This window comes from Haematobia irritans, chromosome 2 (assembly GCF_050003625.1).
Source record: "Haematobia irritans isolate KBUSLIRL chromosome 2, ASM5000362v1, whole genome shotgun sequence".
Classification (NCBI taxonomy): domain Eukaryota; kingdom Metazoa; phylum Arthropoda; class Insecta; order Diptera; family Muscidae; genus Haematobia; species Haematobia irritans.
In genome coordinates, this window is record NC_134398.1 from 40415780 (window position 1) to 40441352 (window position 25573).

The 25573-nt window shown below is 26.2% G+C and overlaps 1 protein-coding gene across 4 annotated transcripts in view; it reads right to left on the reverse strand.

The window, feature by feature from the left end:
* Positions 1 to 25256, reverse strand: part of LOC142224015 (uncharacterized) — a 49918-nt gene extending 24662 nt beyond the window's left edge. For 3 of the 4 annotated variants that reach the window (XM_075293826.1, XM_075293825.1, XM_075293824.1), the window contains exons 1-2: positions 24146 to 24885; positions 2137 to 2509 (exon numbers count right to left, since the gene is read on the reverse strand). In XM_075293826.1, the coding sequence (XP_075149941.1) occupies positions 2137 to 2509; positions 24146 to 24670 (898 nt within the window). In that variant the 5' untranslated portion in view covers positions 24671 to 24885. The other variant, XM_075293827.1, reaches the window with a different exon arrangement.
* Between the last annotated feature and the right edge of the window lie 317 nt (positions 25257 to 25573).

Sequence of the window (25573 nt, forward strand, 5' to 3'; positions counted from 1 at the left end):
TTGACAAAATTTTCTATAGAAATAAAATTTTGATAAAATATTTAGTAAAAATTTTATTTCTATAGAAATTTTTGTCAAGATTATATTTCTAAAGAAAATTTTGTCAAAATTTTATTTCTATAGAAAATGTTGTCAAAATTTACCTTCATATAAACATTGCTCTAACTTGTATTTCCATGGACAGAGTTTATTCAACATTTTATTTCTATAGAAAATTTTCTCAAAATTTTATTTGTATAGAAAAATTTCTGAAAATGTTATTTGTATAGAAAATTTTGTCAAAATTTTATTTCTATTGAAAATTTTCTCAAAATTGTATTTCTATAGAAAATGTTCTCCATAATGTTATTTCCAGTGGAAACTTGCTCAATTTTTTTCTTATATAGTTTGTCAAAATTTTATTTCTATTGGAAAATTTCTAAAATTAAATTTTATACAATTTTCTATCTCTTTAGAAATAAAATTTTGAGAAAAAATTTAAAAAATTTATAAAATTTCTATAGAAATAAAATGTTGACAAAATTTTCCATAAAAATAAAATTTTGACAAAATTTTCTATAGGAAAAAAATTTTGACAAAAGTTTCTATAGAAATAAAATTTTCTATAGAAATACGATTTTAAGGAAATTTCCAATAGAAATAAAATGTTGACAAAATTTTCTATTGAAATAAAATGTTCAGAAAATTTTCTATAAAAATAAAATTTTGAGAAAATTTCTTATAGAAATAATATTTTGAGAAAATTTTCTATAAAAATAAAATTTTGACAAATCTGTCCATGGAAATAAAATTTTGAGAAAATTTTCTAAAGAAGGAAAGTTTTGATAAGATTTCCAATAGAAATAAAATTTTGAAAAATTTTCTTTAGAAATAAAATGTTGAGAAAATTTCTATAGAAATAAAATTATGAGAAAATTTTTTACAGAAATGAAATTTTCAGAAAATCTACTCCGGCAATATGTTCAGCTCACAAACAAGTTGTCTACTATAGCGGCATAGATTTCTAACAAATCTGCCCAAATCTGCTCTTTCGGATTATTTCTAGTGTTGTTCCAGTTAGTTTTCGTTCATTTTTTGGACGCAATGCAACACTGTCAATATCACGGTAACGAGCAATGGTATGAGAAAAAAATTCTGAAGGGTTCTAACAATAGTCACTTGTCGTTTTGCAGCCAAACATAAAGCAATCACGCTACTATCACGCTTGAATTTCATCACTAATAACTTTATTTCTGAATGCAAAGGATCAACAGATGGGCTGTAACGGCCATGCCTCCACATAAACCGATCCCGAATAAAAATTTACTCTTGACTCTTGATGGCCAGAATATTGATGTGTACAAAAAATTCGTACGTTTCTGGGTGGACTAAAAAACCTCTAGTTTTTAAATTTCTGGCAAATCGGATAAAAATTTTATGGAGGTTACACCAAATCATTGACCATATTCAGCACACCTATTTGAAATCTTAAACATTTCTAGCTTCCCAATTTCAGGCTGATGGGAAAACAGTATCTATATCTTTTAGAAGTCCAGTCGGGAAATTGGTTTATAGGGCCTTTTTCAACAGCTGGTCCTATATAGACCACTCTTGAACTGGTTGGCGATATTTCGGTTTGTTACAAACGTAACTGTAAATCCCTAAACCATAGGATTTTGATATATCACCTCCAAAGATCTTCTTCTGAAATGAAAATTATGTCCATCTCTAGAATAGAATTTTTCTATGTACTTTACAACTAATGGCTTAGGAAGGACATCCAATTTTTTTTTGCTGGAATGTATTAACAAGAGGCTTTATACATTTTGAAAAACAAAATCCAAATCAAAAAAGAAAATTTCGTTCCATATATGAAACTTTTCATAAATATTATGTAAAAGTACATATTTGTTCAGAAGCAAATGAAATACAAAACATTTCATAAATAATATGTAGGCATGTACAACCAAAATCAGTATTTTTTTATTTAATTTATGAAATTGTTCATACATTTTATGAAATCCATCATTGGAAAATTTTTGCGAGAACTATTCATAAAATAAATGAATATTTACTTTTTTCTATGTTGCATCTATCTGAATCCTAGTTCTTTCTTGTATAATTGTAGGCCCACATTTCGATTATTTCGATACTCACCAAATCCTTCTCGTATCCTCCCAGTGGATAATTCGATTGTACGCATCGGTGGCTGAGATTCTACGGGTATTGTGACATTATTACCACTCACCGCAGCTGATGAAGAACCAATGGCTGCATTCGATGATGCTACTGGGCCATGTTTATTAGCCTGATTACTGTGATGTGGTAGTTGCTGATTGTGATGATGGTTGGCGGTGACGACATTAGTGGCTGAAGCATTCGAATGATGTTGTGGGTGTTGCTGTTGCTGATGTGCTGGAGGCGTTTTAAGGGTGGCATTCAAGTCAACATGAGTACTTTCGGTAGTTAAAACAGCCGGGGCAGCTACATCCGGTATGGAAATGGCTGAGGAAGTAGATAATGTGGTACGCTAAGGAAATGAGAAATAAAAGAAAGGAAAAATGAAACTAAAGACGAACATTTCATAAAAATTCATATTCAAGATTACGGGCAATCCACTTGTGACTTATAAGTATTTAAAATTCATGATTGATACGGAAACCCCATAAGTTTCATGGGGCAACATAAATGAATACCTAGACCTTTGACCACGGTTGCCACACGATCCAAAAATACTCCACCAAAATTTGAAGAAAAAACTAAAAACTAAAAAAATTTGTTTGCAATTTTGAATTTCTACAGAAAGTTTTGTAAATTTCTTTTTTGTAGAAAATTTTGTAAAATTTTTTTCGATAGAAAATTTTGTCAAATTTTATTTCTATAGAAAATTTTTTTCAAATTTTATTTCTATAGAAAATTTTGTCCAACTTTTATTTCTATAGAAAATTTTGTCAAAATTTGTTTTCTATGGGAACGAAAAGGAAATTTTACCAAAGTTTGTTTTTTTTAACGAAATTTTGTCAAAATTTTATTTCTATAGAAAAAAATTTTCACAATTTCATTTCTATAGAAAATTCTGTCAAAATTTTATTTCTATTGCAAATTTTGTCAAAATTGTATTTCTATAGAAAATGTTGTCAACATTTTTATTCCAACAGAAAATTCTGATAAAAAATATTTTCTATGAACAATTTTGTCAATTTTTTGTTTCCTAAAGGAAATTTTGCCAATTTTTTTTTTGTCTAAACGAAATTTTGTCAAAATTCCATTTCTATAGAAATTTCTGTCAAAAATTTATTTCTATAGAAAATTTTGTCAAAATTCTATTTCTATAGAAAATTCTGTCAAGATTTCATTTCTATAGGAAAAAATTGGCAAAATTTCATTTCTATAGAAAATTCTGTCAAAATTTTATTTCTAAACGAAATTCTGTCAAAATTTTATTTCTATAAAGAATTTTATCAAAATTTTATTTCTATAAAAGATTTTGTCAAAACTTTACTTCTATAAAAAAATTTGTCAAAATTTGTTTCCTATGGAAAATTTGTCAAAATTTATTTCCTATGTAAAATTTTGTCAATTTTTTTTTTTAAGGATATTTTGTCAATTTTTTGTTTAGCAAAATTTTATCAAAATTTTAGTTCTATAGACAATTTGGTAAAAATTGTATTTCTATGGAAAATTTGTCAAAATTTTACTTCTATAGAAAATTTTGTCATTTTATTTTTGGAGAAAATTTTGTCAAAAGTTTCTTTTTCTATAGAAAATTTAGTAAAAATTTTATTTTGTCAAAAATTTACTTCTATAGAAAAATTTGTCAAAATTTGTTTCCTAAGGAAAATTTTTTCAAAAGTTTCTAGTTTTATAGAAAATTTTGTAAAAAGTTTATTTCTTTATGTCAAAATTTTACTTCTATAGAAAATTTTATTTTTGGAGAAAATTTTGTCAAAAGTTTCTTTTTCTATAGAAAATTTAGTAACAATTTTATTTCTATAGAACATTTTGTCAAACATTTACTTCTATAGAACAATTTGTCAAAATTTGTTTCCTAAGGAAAATTTTGCCAAACGTTTTTTTAACGAAATTGTGTCAAAATACTATTTCTATAGAAAATTCTAAAATTCTGTAAACAATTTTGTCAAAATTGTATTTATATAGCAAAAAAATTGTCAAAATTTCATTTCTATAGAAAATTCTGTCAAAATTTTATTTCTATAGAAGATTTTGTCAAAAATTTACTTCTATAGAAAAATTTGTCAAAATTTGTTTCCTATGGAAATTTTTTTTCTAAAAGAAATTTTGTCAAAGTTTTTTTTTTTTAACGAAATGTTATCAAAATTATATTTCTATAGGCAATTTGGTCCAAATTTTATTTCTATGGAAAATTTGTCAACATTTTACTTGTATAGAAAATTTTATCACGTTTTGTTTAGAGAAAATTTTGCCAAAGTTTTTTTTTAACGAAATTTTTTCAAATTTTATTTTTATAGAAAAATTTGTCAAAATTTTACTTCTGTAGAAAAATTTTTCAAAATTTGTTTTCTATGTAAAATTTTACCAACGTTTTTTTTTCTAAACGAAATTTTGCCAAATTTTATTTCTATAGAAAATTCTGTCAAAATTTTATTTCTATAGAAAATTCTGTCAAGATTTCATTTCTATAGAAAAAAATTGTCAAAATTTCATTTCTATAGAAAATTCTATCAAAATTTTATTCCTATAGAAAATTCTGTCAAAATTTTATTTCTATAAAGAATTTTGTCAAAGTTTTATTTCTATACAAGATTTTGTCAAAATGTTACTTCTATAAAAAAAAATTAGTCAAAATTTGTTTTCTATGGAAAATTTTGTAAATTTTTTTTCTAAAGGAAATTTTGTCAAAGTTTTTTTTTAACGAAATTTTAACAAAATTTTATTTCTATGGAAAATAGTCAAAATTTTACTTCTATAGAAAATTTTGTCAATCTGTTTTTAAAGAAAATTTTTTTTCAAAAGGATCTTTTGCTATAGAAAATATTGTCAAAATTTTATTTCTATAGGAACATTTGTCAAAATTTTACTTCTGTAGAAAAATTTGTCAAAATTTGTTTTCTATGGAAAATTTTGTCAAAGTTTTTTTTCTAAACGAAATTTTGTCAAAATTTTATTTCTATAGAAAAAGTGGTCAAAATTTCATTTCTATAGAAAATTCTGTCAACATTTTATTTCTATAGAAAATTCTGTCAAAATTTTATTTCTATAGAAAAAGTTGTCAAAATTTGTTCCCTATGGAAAATTTTGTCAATTTTTTTCTAAAGGAACTTTTTTTGTTTACGAAATTTTATCAAAATTTTATTTCTATAGACAATTTGATCAAAATTTTATTTCTATGGAAAATTTGTCAAAATTTTTACTTCTATAGAAAAATTTGTCATTTTTTTAGAGAATATTTTGTCAAAAGTTTATTTTCCTATAGAAAATGTCAACATTTTATTTCTATAGAAAAATTTGCCAAAATTTAACTTCTGTAGAAAAATTTGCCAAAAAATGTTTTCTATGGAAAATTTTGTCAATTTTTTTCTAAAAAAAAAATTTGATCAAAGTCTTTTTATAAATGAAATTTTGTCAAAATTTTATTTCTATAGAAAAAAATTGTCAAAATGTGTTCCCTATGGAAATTTTTTTTCTAAAGGAAATTTTGTCAATTTTTTTTTTTTTAACGAAATTTTATCAAAATTTTATTTCTATAGACAATTTGGTCAAAATTTTACTTCTATAGAAAAATTTGTAATTTTTTTAGATACATTTTTGTCAAAAGTTTCTTTTCCTATAGAAAATGTCAACATTTTATTTCTATAGAAAATTTTGTCAAAATTTAACTTCTGTAGAAAAATTTGTCAAAATTAGTTTTATATGGAAAATTTTGTAAATTTTTTTCTAAAGGAAATTTTGTCAAAGTTGTTTTTTTTTTTTTTTTGTTAACGAAATTTTATCAAAATTTTATTTCTTTAGACAATTTGGTCAGAATTTTATTTCTATGGAAAATTTGTCAGAATTTTACTTCTATACAAAATTTTGTCATGTTTTTTAAAGAAATTTTGTCAAAAGTTTTTTTTATAGAAAATGTTGTCAAAATTTTATTTCTATATTTTGTAATTTTTTTTTAAAGGAAATTTGGTTAACGTTTTTTTATAAACGAAATTTTGTCAAAATTTTATGTCTATAGAAAATTTTGTCAAAATTTTATTTCCATAATAAATTTTGTCAAAATTTTATTTCTTTTCCTATAAGAACAGTCAAAATTTTATTTCTATAGACAATTTGATAAAAATTTTATTTCTATGGAAAATTTGTCAAAATTTTACTTCTATAAAAAAATTTGTCATTTCTTTTTAGAGAATATAGCGTAACCCGGCCCGCTTCGCTGCGCCTTCCGAAGCCTATTTGGAGGAATATTTTGCGTTAACTTAGTCAACTATATCCTTCGTGCTGAAAACAAATTCCAAAAGATTTGAATTCTTTTAAACAAATCGAACTACTTGATTTTTCGTTTATAGGTACAAATACGGCGGGAGAGGGTGTACCTTCTTCTATATTTCTTGTGAATTTTAAGTGTGGTTTGTCAAGGAAAGGTATCCTTCTCCTCAACATATCTGAAAATTAAGCACTATATTATAATAAGATACAAAGAATTACTATTTCCCAACCAATAAATCGGAAAAAGCAAAAATAGTAAAAAATTTTACCACATTAACCTTTGCTAAAATGTTGGAAAATGATGCACCCTCTACGTTGGCTGCCAATTTGATGTAAATGTAAGTTCTTTACTGTGCAAAAATCATAAAATTATGTACCGAGTTCCCATTTACGGACAACCCTCTACTTTCAATTTAAGAAAAAAAAACGGACAAAAGGGAACCCTCTCCCCACCTTCGCTCCACTCCGACCTGATATCGGACTATCACGTACCCTATATTAATTTCGCAACTACTCGATGGTCCCTATAAATTCTATCGAAGTAAATCGACAAAGTTTATTTCAATTTTCTCCTTCCCCAACCAGATATCGAAAAACCATATACTAATTTAAAAATCATGTATAAATTTAATCACCTCCTCCCACGTTCCCTGTAAATTTCAAGTAGATCAGCGATGTTTAAATTTTGCTCTATTGTTTTAAAGGGACGTCACTTTCCCCGATACAATATCGACAAACACCAAGTTTAAAAAAGTAGGGCAAAGGGGAGGTCCCCCTCCCCGTCCACATATGAAATCATCAGGTACCCCATATTAATTCCATAACCTCACCGCATGTTCTCTGTAAATCTCAGCTAATTTAGAGAATTTTAGTTTTTTCACTGTACTTTTAAAAAAGTCGAACAAAGGGGAGGTCCCCCTCCGCCACCAAATATCGAAATAAAAATTAGCGGATCTTTGTCTAGATGCCAACCCCAATCTTCAATGAAAATTTCAAGCAAATCGGTCAACTTTGGTCCAATTTTCAAAAAGTCCGACAAACGGGAGGTCCCCCTCCGCGACCAAGTGTCAAAAAATGAGGTACCCTATTTTCACCACATGAACGCCCCCTACGATCTCTGAAAGTTTCAAGTAAATCGGTTCAGCCGTTTCGGAGCCAACTCGGAACGTACAAACAAACAAACAAACAACAAATACACAAACATAGATTGACTTTATATATATAGATTTTGTCAAAATTTTGATTCTATAGAAGATTTTGTCAAAAATTTACTTCTATAGAAAAAATTTTCAAAATTTGTTTCCTATGGAAAATTTTGTCAAAGTTGTTTTTTTTTTTTTGTTAACGAAATTTTCTCAAAATTTTATTTCTTTAGACAATTTGGTCAAAATTTTACTTCTATACAAAATTTTGTCATGCTTTTTAGAGAAAATTTTGTCAAAAGTTTCTTTTTCTATAGAAAATGTTGTCAAAATTTTATTTCTATAGAAAAATTTGTCAAAATTTTACTTCTGTAGAAAAATTTCTCAAAATTTGTTTTCTATGGAAAATTTTGTCAAATTTTTTTTCTAAAAGAAATTTGGTCAAAGTTTTTTTATAAACGAAACTTTGTCAAAAATTTATTTGTATAGAAAATTTTGTCAACATTTTATTTCCATACAAAATTTTGTCAAATTTTTGTTTCTATAGAAATTTTTGTTAAACTTTTATTTCTTTGGAAAATTTTGTCAAAATTTTATTTCTATAGAAAATTTGACATCTTAGGTGGAAAAGAATATTTTGCAAAATCTACCAAAACATCAAGAATTCTACCAATCTACCAAACAGTAAAAATCTACGATTTTTGGTAGAAATCTACCAACTGTGGCAACCGTGCCCATGGCCCCCTCGTTGTTTGTTTTTTTTTTTTCCATATTCATAATTTCCAATAGCCCTGGTATAGAGGGAATATTTAAAAAAGGGAAATGGCAAAATGTTTGTTTTTTGTAGGAAATCAATAAAATTGATTTGCCGTCATGAGACTTGCATTTAAACGACGTATGTTGGTCAAAGCCAATGATTTCATAAATCGAATATGACCATGATATTGGCCGAATGGAATGTATTGGGTAAGAATATTTAATATTTAGGCATTATTAACTTTCCAATCCCAAATGGACATATTTGGTTGCAAATGAAAGTTTCGTTGGAAATTCGTGTGAAAAGTTAATAGCTACGTTAGGTAAGCGTGAGAGGAGAAGTCACCATTTCCATAAAAAAATTTCAAATACTTCTAGAGATGTCATGCTCAGAAATATGATAGTGAAATCCTACTAGATATCAAGACTCAAGGGTCCTATTTTAAGCGATTTTATACGATTCCAGTAAATTCCGAAGAAATCTAAAAAGTTACAAAATAGTCGGGCAAGGAAAGGTCCTCGCCTCCGCCAACAAATATCAACCAGCCAAGTATCAATTTCCATCGCAGGACTATCCTGCAAATTTCAAACAAATCCGATGATTTTTATTGAATGTTCAATAAGTAAAGAAATTGGGAGTTATCCTCCCGATGAAAGCTTCTTTGTAATTTGTTAGAAAAGCTAATAGCTATGTTTTGCAAACGTAAAGAGTGAAGTTGCCTTTCATCACCATTTCCATGAAAAAAAATCTCAGATATTTTAGCGAAGCCATCCAGAGAAACATGCTTTATCTAAATCTGAACCGATTTTAACCAACTTTGCCATGCATAGCTAGAATGCCAATTTTATTCCTTGTACAAAATTCCACGTACATCGTAGTAAAACTCTGGCTTCTGGTGCCATATAAGTGTAAATCAGGCGAAAGATGTATATGGAAATCTGAACCAACCAATAGGCTTTTATTATGACCCGAAACACATACGTGTGCCACACTTGCAGTTTCTACAGAAATAAAATGTTGAAAAAATTTTCTATAGGAATAAAATGTTGACAAAATTTTTTTAAGGAATAAAATCTTGAGAACATTTTTTTGTAGAAATAAAATTTTTACAAAATAATTTATTGAAATAAAATTTTGACAAAATTTTCTACAGAAATAAAATGTTGGCAAAATTTTCTATAGGAATAAAATTTTGACAAACTGTTTTATATGAATACAATTTTCCATAGAAATAAAATTTTGGCAAAATTTTTTTGTAGAAATAAAATTTTTACAAAACAATTTATTGAAATACAATTTTGACAAAATTTTCTACAGAAATAAAATGTTGACAAAATTGCTATAGGAATAAAATTTTGAAAAAATTTTCAACAGAAATAAAATGTTGACAAAATTTTCTATAGAAATAAAATCTCGACAAAATTTTCTATGGAAAAAAATTTTTAACATTTTTTTTTTTTTGGAAAAAAAATTTGACTAAAGTTTTTTGTAGAATTAAATTTTGAGAAAATATTCTATTGAAAAAAATATTCTATTGAAAAAAAAAAGAATTTATTATCAGAATAAATTCTTGGTTGATAGTTTTGTTGCAAGTAGAGGATGCTGATGAGGAATGTGGTAATTCCGAAACGTGCGTCCATCCAAGCATCTTGCAGTCTATAGGGCTTTGCCCAAATAAATTTGACAAACATTCTTTTCCTCTGTTGGTTAAACTACACTTGTAGTTTAGTCAATGCATGGTTTTAAAGCTGGGATCAAAATAACAAAAAATTTATTAATACAAAAAATTTGTCAAATTTTATTCTAATAGAAAATTTTGTCACAATTTTATTCCTGTACAAAATTTTATTGTTATAGAAAATTGTGTCAAATTTCATTTCTATACAAAATTTTGTCAAAATTTTGTTTCTATAGAAAATTTTGTGAAAAATTTATTCCTACAAAAAATTTTATTTCTTTGGAAAATTTTGTCAAAATTTTATTCCTAAAGAAAATTTTGGCAAATTTTTATTTCTATAGAAAACTTTTGCAAAATTTTATTCTTATAGAAAATTGTCTCAAATTTTATTTCTATAGAAAACTTTGTCAAAAATTTTATTCCTATAGAAAATTTTGTCATAATCTTATTCCTGTACAAAATTTTATTCTTATAAAAAATTGTGTCAAATTTTATTTCTATAGAAAACTTTGTCAAAAAGTTTGTTAAAATTTTACTTTAAGAAACATTTTGTTAAAATTTTATTCCCATAGAAAATTTTGTCAAAGGTGTATTTCTTTAGAGAATTTTCTTAAAATTTCATTTCTATAGAAAATTTTGTCAACATTTTATTCCTGCAGAAAATTTTGTCAAGGTTTTATTTGTATAAAAATTTTGTTAAAATGTTATTCCTATAGAAAATTTAGTAATTTTTTTTTTTATTTTTATACCCTCCACTATAGGATGGGGGTATATTAACTTTGTCATGCCGTTTGTAACACATCGAAATATTGCTCTAAGACCCCATAAAGTATATATATTCTGGGTCGTGGTGAAATTCTGAGTCGATCTGAGCATGTCCGTCCGTCCGTCTGTTGAAATCACGCTAACTTCCGAACGAAACAAGCTATCGACTTGAAACTTGGCACAAGTAGTTGTTATTGATGTAGGTCGGATGGTATTGCAAATGGGCCATATCGGTCCACTTTTACGTATAGCCCCCATATAAACGGACCCCCAAATTTGGCTTGCGATTGCTCTAAGAGAAGCAAATTTCATCCGATCCGGCTGAAATTTGGTACATGGTGTAAGTATATGGTCTCTAATGACCATGCAAAAATTGGTCGACATCGGTGCATTATTATATATAGCGCCCATAAATAAAATTCTTTATTTTGCCAAGCTTGAGATCTATTTGTTTTTATTATTTTTAATTCATCCGTCCTAATATTTCGCAATTTTCGTTGAATTGCTTCATCAGAGGTGTATGATCGATAAACATTTTTTACATTTATTATAATATTAATTAATTAATTAGGTTAACCCCCATATAAACCGATACCCAGATTTGATCTCCGGAGCCCCTTGGAAAAGCAAAATTCATGCGATTCGGTTGAAATTTGGTACGTGATGTTAGTATATGGTATCCAACGACCATGCAAAAATTGCTTCATATCAGTCCATAATCATATATAGCCTCCGTATAAACCGATCACGAGATTTGGTTTTGGAGCCACTTGGAGGATAAAATTTCATACGAGTCAGTTGAAATTTGGTAAATTGTGCTAGTATATGGCCGATAACAACCATGCCTAACTAGGTCCATATCGGTCTATGGTTATATATAGACCTCAGATATATCGATCCCCAATCACACAAAAATTCGCCCATATCAAGTTAATAATTGTATATAGCCCCCATATAAGCGACCCCCATATTTCAATTCTGGCTCTCTACCTTACCTACACATACCTTTTTTGTCTAGTATATACCACGTATGGACTAACTCACAATTTAGAAAACGATGGTAAGAAGTTTTAAGATACCACAACCCAAGTAATTCGATTGTGGATGACAATCCATGATGGAGGGTATATAAGATTCGGCCTGGCCGAACTTACGGCCGTATATATTTGTTTTTGTTTATTTTTTAGTTTATTGACTTTACTTTTGACTTTTTATCAAAATGTTATTTCTATAGAATTTTTTTTTTTCAAAGCTTTATTTCTATAGAAAATATTGTCAACATTTTATTTTTATAGAAAATTGTCGAAATTGTATTCCTATAGAAAATTTTTTCAACATTTTATTCCTATAGAAAATTTTGTAAAAATTTTATTCCTATAGAAAATTTTGTCAAAATTCATTCATTGTTGTTGTTTTTTTATTTCAGTTTAAAAATAAATTTGACAAACATTCTTTTCCTCTGTTGGTTAAGCTACACTTTTAGTTTAGTCAATGCATGGTTTTAATCTGAAATAAAAAGACAACAACAATGCTTAAAGAACAAAACCAATAATAACAAAACAAAATTTTATTCTTATAAAAAATTTTGTCAACATTTTATTCCTATAGAATATTTCGTCAAAATTTTATTCTTAAAGAAAATCTTGTCAAAATTGTATTTCATAGAACAAAATTATATTTCATAAAGTTGTATAACTATAAAAATGTTTGTCAAAATTCCTATAGAAAATTTTGTCAACATATACAAAAAATTTTAACAAAATGTAATAAAATAAAATTTTGATAAAATTTTCTATAGAAATAACATTTTTATAAAATTTCCTATTAAAATGTCCCTTTTTTAGAAGTAGCAATTTTCCCTTTTTGGTGCGAGCTAAAAATATTTGCAACTTCGACACAAGTATACACCCAAAAAAAATTGTTGCTATTAGGAGTTATCACGAAATAATTAATAAACTAAAATAATAAACCAATTCTTTCGAAGAAAATTTTTTTCATAAAACCAGAAAAAATTTATCAAAAACTGCAAAGATTGGTAGACATTTTTTTTGGCTTGAGTGGCAATCGTGCTCAGGAGCCCAAAGATATCATGTGTCTATCTCGTCTCCTTCTTGGTGTTACAAACATATGCATTGTTCCACAGTTTAACGCAGGGTATACAATTGTGGTCATTTGAGTTGGTAACACTTCGTGTTAGCTACCGTGTTTACGAAATACACCTGAATAAGATCACGGGATATATTTGTAGAAAATATTCGCATTATGAACACAAAACACATGTTAAAGGCATTTATTTATTTATTACTCTTAGCTTGCACAGTGTAACGAAACAGAAAAAAATATCCGCACAGAGAAAAAGTCCCAAATAGCCCTAATAGATGGTATTTTCTAATTAGATTCGTGAAACAGTACTGTTTCAAATGAACATATTCCCGGAATATTGCCATATTTCCACCTATATAATTCCCAGAAATTTTTCCTCACAATATTTCAAAGTCAATTCTTCGAATAACAAAACAAAAATTTCCTTGGTCTAAAATTTCATGTTAGTGAAAAGAAATTATTTTTTTTTTTTTGGGTGTATAAATCTACCAAGATACTTTTGAATTTTGTTTATTTCTGTTTTTTTTTTTTTTGTCTTTTGTTAAACATAAATATGCTATTCTCGTTAAATCTATTTATTTTCGAAACAAAAACTTCATGAAATCATTTTCATTTCACTGTATCGAGATAAAAATCATGTGTAAACTCATTCATACAAAAGTCAAGTTCTCTCCATAAAACCGGCTGGAGGTATTTTTTTGTTTATTTGCAATTACACTGTGACTCTTAACACAGTCATTCATTCAATAATAACAATTACAAAACATACAATTAAATAAAATGGTGGTGTGGGGGGAGGAACAAAAAACGCAAAACAGTTTTTGCCATGAAACCTGAAATACTAAGAGGTGACAGATTCATTTTATCGCATGTGTGTTTATTTAAAAATTAAAAACAAAAAAAAATCTTATAGACCACAATGGTATGACTCAAATTTTAAGCGATCTGACAGCGTGTCATCGAAACATTAACATTAACTGACTTGGAATGCGACATTCAAAATGTCTGGTTAAAATCTTTGGTGATAGAAAATAGAAAAGGATAGCAAACTAGGCAAAAATTTTGACAACATTTTCTATTAAAATAAATTGTTGGCAAAATTTTCTATAAAAATAAAATTTTGACAAAATTTTCTAAAGAAATAAAATTTTGAAAAAATTTTCTAAAGAAATAAAATTTTGACAAAATTTTCTAAAGAACTAAAATTTTGATAAAATTTGTATAGAAGTACAATTTTGGCAAAATTTTCTATAGAACTGAAATTTTGACAAAATTTTCTATTAAAATAACATATTGACAAATTTTCTATGGAAAAAAATTTTGAAAATATTTTCTATGGAAATAAAATTTTGGAAAATTTTGGAAAATTTTCTATGGAAATAACATTTTAAGAAAATTTTATATAGAAATAAAATTTAAGAAAAATTTTTATAGAAATAAAATTTTGAGAAAATTTTTATAGAAATAAAATTTTGACAACATTTTTTTTAAACTTTCTATTCAAAAAAAAACATATTGAAAATTTTTCTATGGAAAAAAATTTTGGAAATATTTTCTATAGAAATAAAATTTTGGAAAAACTTTCTATGGAAATAACATTTTAAGAAAATTTTATATAGAATAAAATTTTAATAAAAATTTTTAAAGAAATAAAATTTTGAGAACATTTTTATAGAAATAAAATTTTGACAAAATTTTCTATAGAAAAAAAATTTTGACAAAATTTTCTATTAAAATAACATGTTGAAAAATTTTCTATGGAAAAAAATTTTGGACATATTTTCTATGGAAATAAAATTTTGGAAAACTTTTCTATGGAAATAAAATTTTAAGAAAATTTTTTATAGAAATGAAATGTTGGGAAATTTTTTACAGAAATAAAATTTTGACAAAATTTTCTATAGAAATAAAGTTTTGACAAAATTTTCTATAGAAATAAAATTTTGACAAAATTTTCTATAGAAATAAAATTTTGACAAAATTTTCTATAGAAATAAAATTTTGACAAAATTTTCTATAGAAATAAAATTTTGACAAAATTTTCTATAGAAATAAAATGTTGACAAATATTTTTATAGAAGTAAAATTTTGACAACATTTTCTAAAGAAATAAAATTTTGACAAAACTTTTCTATTAAAATAACAAATGAGAAAATTTTCTATAGAAATAAAATTTTGACAAAATTTTCTACAGAAATAAAATTTTGACAAAATTTTCTATAGAAATAAAATTTTGACAAAATTTTCTATAGAAATAAAATGTTGACAAATATTTTTATAGAAGTAAAATTTTGACAAAACTTTTCCATTAAAATAACAATTGAGAAAATTTTCTATAGAAATAAAATTTTGACAAAATTTTCTATAGAAATAAAATTTTGAGAACATTTTAAAATTTTGACAAAATTTTCTATAGAAATAAAATTTTGACAAAATTTTCTATTAAAATAACATATTGAAAAATTTTCTATGGAAAAAAAATTTGGACATATTTTCTATGGAAATAAAATTTTGGAAACTTTTTCTATGGAAATAACATTTTAAGAAAATTTTATCTAGAAACAAAAATTTTTATAGAAATAAAATTTTTAGTAATTTCTACAGAAGTAAAATTTTGACAAAATTTTCTATAGAAATAAAAGTTTGACAAAATTTTCTATAAAAATAAAATTTTGACAAAATTTTCTAAAGAAATAAAATTTTGAAAAAATTTTCTAAAGAAATAAAATTTTGACAAAATTTTCTAAAGAAATAAAATTTTGACAAAATTTTCTAAAGAAATAAAATGTAAAAAAAATTATACAAATAAAATCTTGACACAATTTTTCTGTACAAATAAAATTTTGACAATAAAATTTTGACAAAATTTTCACAAGATTTTCAAAAGAAATAAAATTTTGTAAAAATTTTCTATAGAAATAAAATTTTGACAAAATTTTCAATAGAAATAAAATTTTGACAAAATTTTCTATAAAAATAACATATTGAAAAATTTTCTATGGAAAAAATTTTGGAAACATTTTCTATGGAAATAAAATTTTGGAAAAAGTTTCTATGGAAATAACATTTTAAGAAAATTTTATATAGAAATAAAATTTTAATAAAAATTTTTATAGAAATAAAATTTTGAGAACATTTTTATAGAAATAAAATTTTGACAAAATTTTCTATAGAAATAAAATTTTGACAAAATTTTCTATTAAAATAACATACTGAAAAATTTTCTATGGAAAAAAAATTTGGACATATTTTCTGGAAATAAAATTTTGGAAACTTTTTCTATGGAAATAACGTTTTAAGAAAATTTTATCTAGAAATAAAATTTTTATAGAATTAAAGTTTTGAGAAATTTTTTACTGAAATAAAATTTTGACAAAATTTTCTATAGAAATAAAATTTAGACAAAATTTTGTATAGAAATAAAATTGTGACATAATTTTCTATAGAAATAAAATTTTGACAAAATTTTCTATAGAAATAAAATGTAAAAAAAAATTTTATACAAATAAAATCTTGACACAATTTTTCTGTAGAAATAAAATTTTGACAATAAAATTTTGACAAAATTTTCACAAGATTTTCAACAGAAATAAAATTTTGTAAAAATTGTCTATAGAAATAGAATTTTGACAAAATTTTCTATAGAAATAAAATTTTGACAAAATTTTCTATAGAAATAAAATTTTGACAAAATTTTCCATAGAAATAAAATTTTGACAAATATTTTTATAGAAATACAATTTTTACTAATATTTTTATGGAAATAAAATTTTGGCAGAATTTTCTAAAGAAAAAAAATTTTACAAAATTTTCTATTAAAAACAATTTGGAAAATTTTCTATGGAAAAAAATTTGGAAATTTTTTCTATGGAAAAAAATTTTTTTCAAAATTTTATATAGAAAAAGAAAATTATGACGAAATTTTCTATAAAAATAAAATTTTGACAAATATTTTTAAAGAAATACAATTTTGACAAATATTTTTATAGCAATAAAATTTTGAGAAATTTTCCTTCAGAAATATAGTTATGACAAATAGTTTTATAGAAATTTTGAGAAATTTTTCTATAGAAGTAAAATTTCGAGTAATATTTTTATAGAAATAAAATTTTGACAAAACTTTTTATAGAAATAAAATTTTGACAAAATTTTTTATAGAAATAAAATGTTATCAAAATTTTCTAGAGAAATAAGATACGAAAATTTTTGTGGCCATTGTGCTGTAGAAACGAAGCGAGGAACCTCCTTTTTAAGACATTTTTGGTTGAATGTTGGAATGGCTATTGTTCGCTTGTCTGCCCAGGGATCACTGTCTTATAAACATTTTTTTAACGGCATTCATTTTAACTCTACTGAATACGAGCTGGGGGCCACCGTCAGCCGTTACGGCGGCCCACACCATTACCACCGGCACCGCTTGAGTTCTGGTGGCCCATTGAAGGTATAAATGTTCATCTGACCTCTTTGGCAGGTAAACCCTATTATTTTGTTGGTTCACAAACTGCTAAATTTTGAATTGCTTCTCAACGGAGAAAACCAAATTCGGTAACTGGCCACTTTCGTATAAACAAAACTTGATGAAACTCGGTGCACATTTTTTAACTTGGTTATAAAAATCTGAGGTATTCTCTCTTCGCATAATAATCATAGGAGACATTTTTTATTGACCTTTATTGAATTGAATTTTTGAAATGATTTAGTAAACATTAAACTATTCCAATTTCATATATCTGTATTCATAAGCCATCCAATAACATCGATTGGCAATAGAATTCTTGGCACACAGTGCCGATTAAAGTCCAGCCAATTGCAATTGCACAAAACGTGTATGGACTAAAAATGTATTTATTTGTTTTTTTTTTAGTGAATTTGTTATAATTAATTGAATATTTTCACCAGTAATCTGTGAAACAATTTATTCGTAGAAGTCATCTAATGAAACACCTAAAAATGTTAAAATTATATTCCCCATAGGAAGCACGTAAGTTAAAAAAAATATTTTTTTAATATTTCCTCATAGTTACTTCACAAAAGTCGTATAACATGTATCAATGTCGAAATTCCCTTAGTAGGGTTAAAAGAGAACAAAACAGAACAAAAAATTATTTGATTGAAAATGCGATAATTCGAAAAGGACAATTAATTGAAGCAAGAAAACAAAATAGCAAATCAATAAAAAAACAAAAACAAAAACAAAAACTAAATTAAAAATTTCACCTCTGCAGGAATTTGAATATCAACACAATATTTCCAATTAGAAAGTTGTTTGAAGTTAACGTTTTTAAATAAACCATGAATTCAATTAAATAAGTGATGGATTTTTTATACCCTCCATCATAGGATGGGGGGTATATTAAATTTGGGTCGTGGTGAAATTCTGGGTCGTGGTGAAATTCTGAGTCGATCTGAGCATGTCCGTCCGTCCGTCCGTCTGTTGAAATCACGCTAACTTCCGAACGAAACAAGCTATCGACTTGAAACTTGGCACAAGTAGTTGTTATTGATGTAGGTCGGATGGTATTGCAAATGGGCCACATCGGTCCACTTTTACGTATAGCCCCCATATAAACCGACCCCCAAATTTGGCTTGCGAATCCTCTAAGAGAAGCAACTTTCATCCGATCCGGCTGAAATTTGGTACATGGTGTTAGTATATGGTCTGTAATAAACATGCAAAAATTGGTCCACATCGATCTATATTTATATATAGCCCCCATATAAACGGACACCCAAATCTGGCTTGCGGAGCCTCTAAGAGAAGCAAATTTCATCCGATCCGGCTGAAATTTGGTACATGGTGTAAGTATATGGTCTCTAATGACCATGCAAAAATTGGTCAACATCGGTCCATAATTATATATAGCCGCCATATAAACCGATCCCCCGATTTGGCTTGCTGAGCCTCTAAGAGAAGCAAATTTCATCCGATCCGGCTGAAATTTGGTCATGGTGTCAGTATATGGTCTCTAATGACCATGCAAAAATTGGTCAACATCGGTCCATAATTATATATAGCCGCCATATAAACCGATAACCAGAATTGACCTCCGGAGCCTCTTGGAAGACCAAAATTCATCCGATTCAGTTCAAATTTGGTGCGTGGAGTTAATATATGGCCTCAAACACCCATGCAAAAATTGGTCGAAATCGGTCCCCATATAAACCGATCCACAGATTTGACCTCCGGAGCCCCTTGGAAGAGCAAAATTCATCCGATTCGTTTGAAATTTGGTATGTGATGTTAGTATATTGTATCCAACAACCATGCAGGAATTGGTTCATATCAGTCCATAATTATATATAGCTCCCATATAAACCGATCCCCATATTTGACCTCCGGTGCCTTATGGAGAAGCAAAATTCGTCCGATCTGGTTGAAATCTGGTACGTGGTGGTAGTATATGATTTTTAACAACCATGCCAAAAGTGGTCTATATCAGTCCATAATCATATATAGCCCCCATATAAACCGATCCCGAGATTTGGTTTTGGAGCCTCTTGAAGGAGCAAATTTCATCCGAGTCAGTTGAAATTTGGTACATTGTGCTACTATATGGCCGTTAACAACCATGCCTAACTAGGTCCATATCGGTCTATAGTTAACATATATATAGCCCTCAGATAAATCGATCCAATCCACGTATGGACTAACTCACAATTTAGAAAACGATGTTAAGAAGTTTTAAGATACCACAACCCAAGTAATTCGATTGTGGATGACTGTCTTTCGTAGCAGTTTCTACGCAATCCATGGTGAAGGGTACATAAGATTCGGCCTGGCCGAACTTACGGCCGTATATAGTTATTGTTGGTTTGTTTTTCAATCATTTTTGTTGTTTTGATCTCAGATTTTTTCGGAGGGTTCAAGTGGGGTTCACTTTGGGTTTAGTGAACTGCCTGAATTGATTCTGATAATTGGTTGATAGTTTTGCTGCAATTAGAGGATGCTAATGGTGGCATGTGGTATTTCCTAAACATGCGTCCATCCAACCATCTTGCAGTCTATAGGGCTTTGCCCAAATAAATTTGACAAACATTCTTTTCCTCTGTTGGTTAACACTTGTAGGTTAGTCAACACAATGAGATCAAAACAACAAATATGATTGACGTACAAACCAACAATAAAAAACAAAACACGAATGAAATAAAAATTTTGACAAATTTTCTATAGAAATAAAATTTCGACAAAATTTTCTAAAGAAATAAATTTTTGACAAAATTTTCTACAGAAATAAAATTTTGATAAAATTTTTCTATAAAAAAAATGTCGACAAATTTTGTATAGAAACAAAAATTCGACAAAATTTTCTTAAGAAATAAAATGTTGACAAAATTTTGTAGAGAAATAAAGTTTTGACAAAATTTTCTATAGAAATAAAATTTTGACAAAATTTTCTATAGAAATAAAATTTTGACAAAATTTTCTATAGAAATGAAATTTTGACAAAATTTTCTATAGGATTTTTTGTAGAAATAAAATTGTGACATAATTTTCTATAGAAAAAAAAATTTTGACAAAATTGTCTATAGAAATAATTTCTACAGAAATAAAATGTAAAAAAAAAGTACAAATAAAATTTTGACACAATTTTTTGTAGAAATAAAATTTTGACAAAATATTCTATTGAAATAAAATTGTGACATAATTTTCTATAGAAATAGAATTTTACAACATTTGCTATAGAAATATTTTCTATAGAAATAAAATGCTAAAAAATTTCTATGGAAATAAAATTGACAAAATTTTCCACAAAAATTAAATTGTGACATAATTTTCTATAGAAATAAAATTTTGGCAAAATTTTCTATAGAAATAAAATGTTGACAAAATTTTTTATAGAATTTATAGAATATAGAAAAAAATTGTGACATAATTTTCTATAGAAATAAAATTTTGACAAAATTTTGTATAGAAATCAAATAAAATTTCGACAAAATTGTTCTATAAAATAAAATGTTGAAAAATTTTCTATAAAAAATAAAATTTTGACAAAATTTTGTATATAAATAAAATTTTGACAAAATTGTCTATAGAAATAAAATTCCAACAAAATTTTCTAAAGAAATAAAATTGGGACAAAATTTTCTATACAAATAAAATTGTGACATAATTTTCTATAGAAAAAAACGTAGAAATAATTTCCATAAAAATAAAATGTTAAAAAAAAATTTATACAAATAAAATTTTGACACATTTTTTTTTTTTGTAGAAATAAAATTTTGACAAAATATTCTATTGAAATACAATTTTGACAAAATTTCCTATAGAATTTTTTATAGAAATAAAGTTTTGACAAAATATTTTATATAAATAAAATTGTGACATAATTTTCTATAGAAATATAATTTTGACAACATTTGTTATAGAAATAATTTCTATAGAAATAAAATGTTAAAAAATTTCTAAGGAAATAAAATTGTCAAAATTTTCTATAAAAATGAAATTGTGACATAATTTTCTATAGAAATATAATTTTGACAAAATAAAATGTTAAAACAAAATTTTTCTACAGAAATAAAATTTTGCAAAATTCTCTATAGAAATAAAATATTGACAAAATTTTTTATAGAGTTTATAGAATATAGAAATAAAATTGTGACATAATCTTCTACAGAAATACAATTTTGACAAAATTTTGTATAGAAATCAAATAAAATTTCGACATAATTGTTCTATAAAAAAATTGACAAAATTTTCTATAAAAAATAAAATTTCGACAAAATTTTGTATAGAAATAAAATTTTGACAAAATTGTCTATAGAAATAAAATTTTGACAAAATTGTCTATAGAAATAAAATTTCGACAAAAATTTTCTAAAGAAATAAAATTGGGACAAAATTTTCTATACAAGTAAAATTTTGACAAAATTTTCTATAGAAATAAAATTTTTATAAAAATTTTCTATAGAAATACAATTTTGATAAAATTTCTCTATAGAAATAAAATTTTGACAAAATTTTCTATAGAATTTTTTATAGAAATAAAATTGTGACATCATTTTCTATAGAAATAAAATTTTGGCAAAATTTTGTATAGAAATAAAATTTTGACAAAATTTTCTATATAAAAAAAATTTTGACAAAATTTTCTATAGAAATAAAATTGTGACAAAATTTTCTATAGAAATAAAATTGTGACATAACTTTCTATAGAAATAAAATGTTAAAAAGGAATTTCTATACAAATAAAATTTTGACACAATTTTTTGTAGAAATAAAATTTTGACAAAATATTCTATTGAAATAAAATGTTGACAAAATTTTTTCTAGAAATAAAATTTTGACATAGAAATAAAATATAGAAATAAAATGTTAAAAAAAATTTCTATACAAATAAAATTGTGACATAATTTTCTATATAAATTAAATGTTAAAAAAAATCTATAGAAATAAAATTTAACAAAATTCTCTGTAGAATTACAATTTTGACAAAAATTTTTATAGAATTTTTTTATAAATTTTTTATAGAATTTTTTACAGAAATAAAATTTGACCAAATTTTCTATAGAAATAAAATTGTGGAATAATTTTCTACAGAAATAAACTTTTGACAAAATTGTCTATAGGATTTATTATAGAAATAAAATTTTGATAAAATGTTCTATATAAATAAAATTGTGATATAATTTTCTATAGAAATAAAATTTTGCCAAAATTTTGTATAGAAATAATTTCTATAAAATAAAATGTTCAAAAAATTCTATAAAATTTGACAAAATTTTTTATAGAAATAAAATTGTGACATTATTTTCTATAGAAATAAACTTTTGACAAAATTTTCTATAGAATTTTTTATAGAAATAAAATTTGACAAAATTTTCCATAAAAATAAAATTGTGTCATAATTTTTTATAGAAATAATTTCTATAGAAATAAAATGTTAAAAAATTCTATAGAAATAAAATTTGACAAAATTTTCCATAGAAATAAAATTTGACTAAATTTTCCATAGAAATAAAATTTGACAAAATTTTCCATAGAAATAAAATTTTGGAAAAATAAAATTTTACAATATTTTTATAGATATAAAATTTATTGGACAAAATTTTTTATAGAAATAAAGTTTTGATAATATTTTCTATAAATTCAATATTTTGAAAAGTTTAAATTTTCGTGTTAGGTCCGCTATCAAATTCCATTTTGAGTAAGTTTTCCCTTTTTGTAGAAGTAGTAACCGAAATAACTAAAATAAAATAACAAAACATTTCTTTAGAAGAAAAAGCGTTTTTTCATACTAATCACAAAATTTTGTTGGTAGATTTTTGGTAAAATTTTCTTAAAATTTTGATAGATTATTTATGGCACGAGTGACAACCGTGATCTCAATCCGTTGCCTTTTGCGTCTGGAACATTTTGGAGAGTAACGTTGTCACTAAAAACTACCAAAGTGTCGATCATCTCTAGGCGGCGTTTCGCCGGAAATGGGCCAAAGGACTCCAGAGCCACTTTCGTGCAGCGTGTGATGGCTTTGTTGACCATGGAAGGCCACAACTCGTGCCAAAGATAGCCAATTCGAACCTAAATTGATTCTAAAATGTGATTTATTTGCAAATTGTTTGCCATTGGATAATATATTAAAAAAACGATTTACTTTGATGCATTACATATCAGTCACCCTGCATTTTACCATTTTTATCCTTTCATTTTCCAATGATAGCAAACACTTTTTCACATATCAGAATAAATTTGAAAAGTGATCTGAGTGGCTAAAATATGTCTCTACTTTAGATGATCGCCTACCAGCTTTATTATTGAATTTGGACTTACGGCCTTGATTAATGCCTCCAAAATGTATACTCATCAACAGATATTGAGCCTTAAATGAGATGATATTAAATAAAAGACGATTAATTCATGCAATGCAATCTCAGAATATATATACACTTCAACTATCGAAAACAAGAATTAACATATTCCATATTGGAACAAGTATATACGGCCGAAACTTCGGCCTATGGTGGAAGTGTTTTATTCCATAATTTATTGTGTTTTGTACTACTGTGCACGAACATGAGGATACATTCGACCTTAAGAAGAAATAAATTTATATTTAAAGTAAAAATTACAATACTTGGCTTTTCGAGTAGTCAAATTTCTGCCTATTCCATATAGATATTTTTCATAGGTTGGCATCCCTATATCCAGTTGATCGTCTACTCACAGAGCATGCCGAAATGTACTCATTACAATTTGGGTTTATGTCAATATTTTTTCGAGTTTCTCGCCCCCCTCATTTTAAATTCTTCCCATATAATACCACTTACCTGTATAGGCTTTGGTGGCGCTGCATCCAAATGTATGGCATGCAGCTGTTGTTGTTGTTGTGAGCTACCGCTCTCTAGTTGAGTTGGAGTACGTGGTCGAGAGATAGCATTCGGTGCTGCAGCAACAACGTTGGCAGAGTTTCTCTTGGGATGGTTTGGTGGTGGTATTGGTGATGGTGTTAACCTGTTTGATGATGTTGGGGCATTGTTAACGTCAGCGTCAACGACGACTACATTACTTGCATTCATGCGACTCTCGTTATCGTTGTGAATGGAGTGGTTATTGTTGTTGCTATTATTGTTGTTGTTGTTGGTGGAGGTACCTAAAATACCTTCATTGACGTCGTCATCAAATTTAACCCAATTTTCTTTTTTATTCACGTTTTTTGTTGTTGTTGCGTTTGCTTCATTACTGGGTGAAATATTTTCATTGCTCGCATATGGTGACGAGGCCATGGGCGCATTGAGATCAATATCCTGTAAAGGATGTTGAGTAACGGTGTGGCTTAAATCACTGGATGACATGATCACAACACTAATGCAGTTTTTGTTATTAAGATGTGAATATCATAAAGAATGAGAGAAACACAAGAGTAAGAGGGTAAGGGGGAAAAGACCCGTGTGATGTATTTGTAATTAAAAAAATAATAATAATGAAAATTTTTTGTTTATAAATTTAAATTTGGATTGGATTGGTTTTCTCCTTGTTTTAATAGATTTTTTTTTCACAAAATTATATTGCTAACCATATTGTTGTTGTATAATTTTTTTTCGTTTTTATTTTTGAAATATATTTTTTTGTTTCTATTTTTGGCTTTTTAACACTTTTTTTATTTTCAATGTTGTTGTTTTTGTTTTTTATTAGACCGATTTTTTTCGAAACGTTTTACCCGCTTCTAGTTTAGTAGCCGTATATATCTTCGCAAAGTGTCGAAAAGCAACTAAATTTGTATTTTTCTAAAGTCACACCCAGCTTTAGAGGCAGCTTGAATTTGGTTGTTTTTGTTTCATTGCTGAATTTGTTGTTGTTTTTAGTTAACACCAGTTACCTAACTCTAGCTTTGTGGCCAAGAGCCAAAACCACTGTCAATACGCTCTTACTCTCATCGGTGTTTATGGACTTAGGAATGGCAAGTAAGATTCTCAGCTCTCTGTTTTTGTGTGTAAAGTTTGTATTGACGGGGTTTTTTGTGTGTTTTTCGAATTCTGCTCTCTTTGGCTATAGACCTCACACAATCGAGAGTTAACCGTTAAATAGGTATTTTTTGCTGTTGCTTTTTTTCATACGGCTAGAGACGTTGTGTTAGTATATTTACCTTTACTCTCTCTCGCTATTAACGTTTATTATGGGACCACTGTTTTGCATATATGATGCGGTAAACTTAAGGACAGTGTTGCCACATTACTAATGTCGATATAAACAGTTGG